The 4,673-nt window shown below is 33.9% G+C and overlaps 1 protein-coding gene across 1 annotated transcript in view; it reads left to right on the top strand.

Annotated features, from left to right (window-relative positions):
• Positions 1 to 2,166: 2,166 nt before the first annotated feature.
• Positions 2,167 to 4,673, top strand: part of LOC110034128 (DIBOA-glucoside dioxygenase BX6-like) — a 63,352-nt gene continuing 60,845 nt past the window's right edge. The window contains exons 1-2 of the mRNA XM_020738412.1: positions 2,167 to 2,255; positions 2,984 to 3,083. Coding sequence (XP_020594071.1) covers positions 2,167 to 2,255; positions 2,984 to 3,083 — 189 coding nt within the window. The remainder of the gene's footprint in view (positions 2,256 to 2,983; positions 3,084 to 4,673) is intronic.

The following is a 4,673-nucleotide window of genomic DNA, read 5'->3' as shown; positions in this document are numbered from 1 at the left end:
CATATCATTTGGATAATAGCAGGTTTAAGCTCAAATGAATTAGCCACTACAGTAGGTTTTTGAATACTACAACAAATTTCATCTACAATAGGGTTGACATAATCTCTTAAGGTCTAAACTCTTGATGAATTTTAGAATTTTGACTAATTTGGTTTTCCATTTCTGTAATTTTTTTAGATTTTTCAGGATTTTTATTTTTTGTTTATTTTTCTAATTTTTCTAATAGTTTTTTATAATTCAGAATCATAGGGCACTAGTCCTTCAGAACCTGAACTACACATACACTAACATAAAATAAAATAAAATAAAATAAAACATACAAAATAAGATACAATATTTAATGTTTAAATAAGAATTTCTAAAAATAGAAATTTACTTAGTTTTCTTCCCCTGCAACGGGGCCAAAAACTTGATCCTGACTCAATTCTTATGCACATTATAGCAATAGTTTTGTTGTATTTTTTACTTATATTTTCTTATTTTGTAACAAAACCAAAAACTTGATCTTGAAGAAAAATAAGAATTGAACTTTTTACTTATATTGGGATACTATGCAAGTATACTTATCGTTATCAAGTAATATAGGACTTTTTAATTAAGACCTGAATATTGAACCCACAGGAAAGATTATGCAATATGTACTTTTTAGAAATTTTTTCTATTTTTAAAAATATAATTACTTCAACTAAAAAAAAATTTGTAGGAATTTAAAATTTAAATAATTTTGATATTTTTGACATTTTAACGAAACAATAACAATTAAAAAGATAACTAAAGTTTTTGTAGAGAAAGGTATTTAATATGAAAATATCTTTTTTCTTGTCATGAATCAGTAATACGTATATGAATTCTGTTGTGGAAATATGCAAATTGTATTATGTCAAATATGAGAAATAATATTCTTTACCCTTTCTAGAGATGCTATGAAGAACAGTGGCTAATTTAAAGTTTGAATAAGTCTGAAGACCGGCTAGGCAGGGAAGATACTAGCTCTCACTCTAGAGTTCCCTCGATTCCCTCCACCTGGGGTCTAACATTCTTGTACCAGAACCTAAGACAATAAATCAAGTTGACCGGTTCTTACATGTTTACACAATAAATTTTAACATCTGGATTGGTCAAATTAAGAAGTAAATGAAGGGCATGGATTTAGATCATCACAACTTCTTCCAACATTAAATATCAATACTCTCCACAACTTCCATCCAATACTCAATCACTTCTCATTTTAAGCAGAAAAATAAAGAAAACTACTCAGAATCCATGTAGAAAACAAAACCACACTTTAGTTTAAAAGAAGAAATCATTGTCAAACCAACGACAAGTCTCGATTAAAACCAACAGTAGTCGAAAATAAAAAGATAAAAACTTATCTCAAGTCCTCCACCAAACTCTTAAAGTTCCTTTGAATATCTTCTCTTTTACAATCACCAAAAACATATAACAAAAAGGATAAAGTAAATAAAAAGTGGTTCCTGAAAATGTTCCTGAGTGGTTCCTGAAAATCTCTCCGAACTAACTCTCCAGAGAAGAACTTTCAAAACTTGCCAATATTTTCAAGACTCTTTTCTAAGTCCTCTCTTCTTTCTTTTATCTTTTTCCAATAGGTGCATTGAGATCTCTTCAAAATGTGTCTTGATTAAATGTGTCTATGTGTCTTGATTCTATGTATTTGCCCAAGAGATGCATCCTTTTATGATAATTTTCATCCATGGTGGTTACAACCACCTATTAAGCCAATGGGTGCTCAAAAACCTCTTTTAAGTTCATGAAAACTGATTTTACTCATCTAGCAACTGCCACTAGAGTGTAAGCGCGGGGTCTCGGGGCTTAGGCGTGGTCTTCTCTTTTTAACCAGTACTTAAGCACTGGATCTGATGCTTAGGCACCAAAATTTTTTTGCATAATCTTTCACCTTTTTGCTCCAAATTTGATCCTTTTTCACTCCTTTAAGCATTTTTTTCCATTTTTACTTGTATCTGCAAGAAAAACACAAAAATACCTTCCACTAAAGTGTAATATCTCAAAAATAGGTATAAATTTTTTTTTAAAAACACTATATATTTTAGGTGTATCACTCCACGAGTAAGGAGAGGGAAGCTGATAAGAGATTTTGACTTAAGAAAATTTGTCAATTTTAAAGACCAACATTGTTATAATACTAAAATGGAAACAAGAAAATGGATCCAGGAATGGGCATTTGCTAACTCGGGTGGCGAGATCGAGAGGTTGATCGTCGCCATAAATTGGGAGAGGTTTTGCTACTTCACAGCAGTACAATTGTACATATGATTCGAGATTTCTATGCCAACTTGCGATTCACCCCTGACGATCACATCTTGGTGAGAGGTAAGCAAGTTAGAGGAATGATCAATGCTTTTTATGGACTGAGAAATGCATTTCATTGGGTATATGCTGCATTCGTGATGATTGGTTCATCACTAGATGAAGTGATTACCTTTCTGACAGATGGAAGAGGATAATGGAAGATTAAAGATAATAAGAAAGTTAACTTCTCCACTTCCATGATTATTATTATTCAGTCAAAGGTATGACACCACTTAATGTCTACTAAAATATTGCTAACAAATCATCTAACTGAAGTAACGAAGGATATAGCTGTGATAAACTTTTGCATTCAGAAAATGAAGGCAGTAAATGTTAGTGCTTTTATAGTTCATCAAGCTCGAAGTATAGCTAGTTGTGCTACAGCTAGTGGTTTGGGTTACCCTGCCCTGATTTTCACTTTATGTGAGCAATCAGGAGTAGATTCCCATAAAAATGAGGAAATGATGCAGCCACAAAATTCTATCAGGAAGCATATTGTTGAAAAAGTTGAATCATTTGTTGAGTTTAGGAGTGGAAGTAGTGATAGACCCTCAACATCAGTTGCAAAAACATCTACTTCGCACTCTTCTTTGCTTGAACATATCATGGAGCAGTTCATGATTCAATAAATAGATATTGTGAATATGTAAAACAGGATTAGAAGAATTGAAGCAAGTAATGCTTACAATGATGAATATAAGCAGAGGAGATTTCAGCAAAAAGTAGCTTATGAGGAAACTATGGTTAGATATCAGGTGAGCATAATGTGAAATTCCCAACTTGGCCTAGTTTCACTCCTTATGCTCCAGATCATGATGATGATGAAGAAGAAGTAGATGATGATGATGATAATGATGAGGAAAGCGATGGTAATTGCTATTCTTAAGAGTTTAGTTTGTTTATATTGATGTTGTTCGTTATTGTGATTGTGTTGGGTTGACCTCACTTTTGGTTGAGGTTTAGTTTTTCCTCTTTAGTAGCCTAAGGTATATCCATAGGACTTTCTTATTGACTTTGACTATTCTTAAGGACTTTCTTATTGACTATTCTTAGAAAACTAGACAAGGAACCGAAATTTTAAACTCTTCTCAACTCTTCTCTACTCAACTTGAAGTTTCAAATATTGGTCCTAACCTCTAGCACTTAGTAGGTGAGGTCATTACAGGGGAACTCAAGATGATCCACCCTTAGGATTGCTTGACCTTAGGGTTGACCATGGGTAGTTTTCTAGGGCTAAGGCACTCACTTGCAATCACTTGCACTCACAATCACTCACTATCCTAAACTTAAATTTCTAGGTTGTGGTCCCTTAATACTTTTGGGAGACTTCTATAGGTGGTCCCCTAAACCCATTAGCCTTAGGCTAGAGCCCTAGGCTAGGGTTTAGCTAAGACCACTACATAGAGGACCCAAAATGGGTTTTCCATTGGTCAATGGCTTATTGATGGTTGTTGGCACTCCAACTCTACCAAGACACCGAACCTAGCCTTTTGCCCCTAAATTCCCCAAAATTACCTAGATACCTTTGGGACCTCAAATTTGGTCAAAATTCCCAACTTGTTTCAAAAACCATTTCAAACCCCTTGAAAACAGCCAAACTACCCAAAATCACTGAAATTGGCCAAATAACCAAAATACCCCTCCTTATCCCAAAATTCTAAAAAATTCCAAAAAAATCCTAAAAAATTCAAAAAAACTCCCAAATATTCCTAATTTTATTTTTCTTAACTATCACATGACCCAATTTGGCCAATTTAAGCATCTTTGATCAAAATCCCCAAATTACCCTTTAAAGGCCCATATTTTCCCTAAATCACTCCAGATGTCCATGAATTTGATCCCAGCTCCAAATGTCCATGAATTTGATCCCAGCCTCCCCAAATTTCAATCCCAAACTCAAATTCACCTTTAAAATGAACAAAAAAAACCAAATCCAAGCTCAATTAGTTCATCATTTTAACCCAATTTTGATTTAGATCAAAACCCGAATTTTGGCCCCATGACTTGGTTCCACTAAATGGAACTCATAGCTCACTCAATTTGCCACAATTTTTGTTGAAAAATTGTCATAACATCTTCATACATCGAACTTGACATTAAATTGGCCTTGGTGAGGCCTCAATTTCATTTGATTTCAACCTAAGTCCAAAAGCCCCAATTTTGTCCCAAATTGGCCATGTCTCAAAATCTCACCAAATTAATGGCCTTGGCCCCAAAATGTCCACTCTATCCCTTCATGAAAAGTATTCACAGCACCTTCCTTGATCAAATGAACCATTCAATTTGGACTTAACCCACATTCAATTTGGACTTAACCCATGTCTAGCCCAACATACCCAAAATTG

This window comes from Phalaenopsis equestris, unplaced genomic scaffold (genome assembly GCF_001263595.1).
Source record: "Phalaenopsis equestris unplaced genomic scaffold, ASM126359v1 Scaffold001351, whole genome shotgun sequence".
Classification (NCBI taxonomy): domain Eukaryota; kingdom Viridiplantae; phylum Streptophyta; class Magnoliopsida; order Asparagales; family Orchidaceae; genus Phalaenopsis; species Phalaenopsis equestris.
The sequence above is the reverse complement of the archived record's forward strand: the minus strand, read 5'-3'. Positions and strand labels throughout refer to the sequence as shown.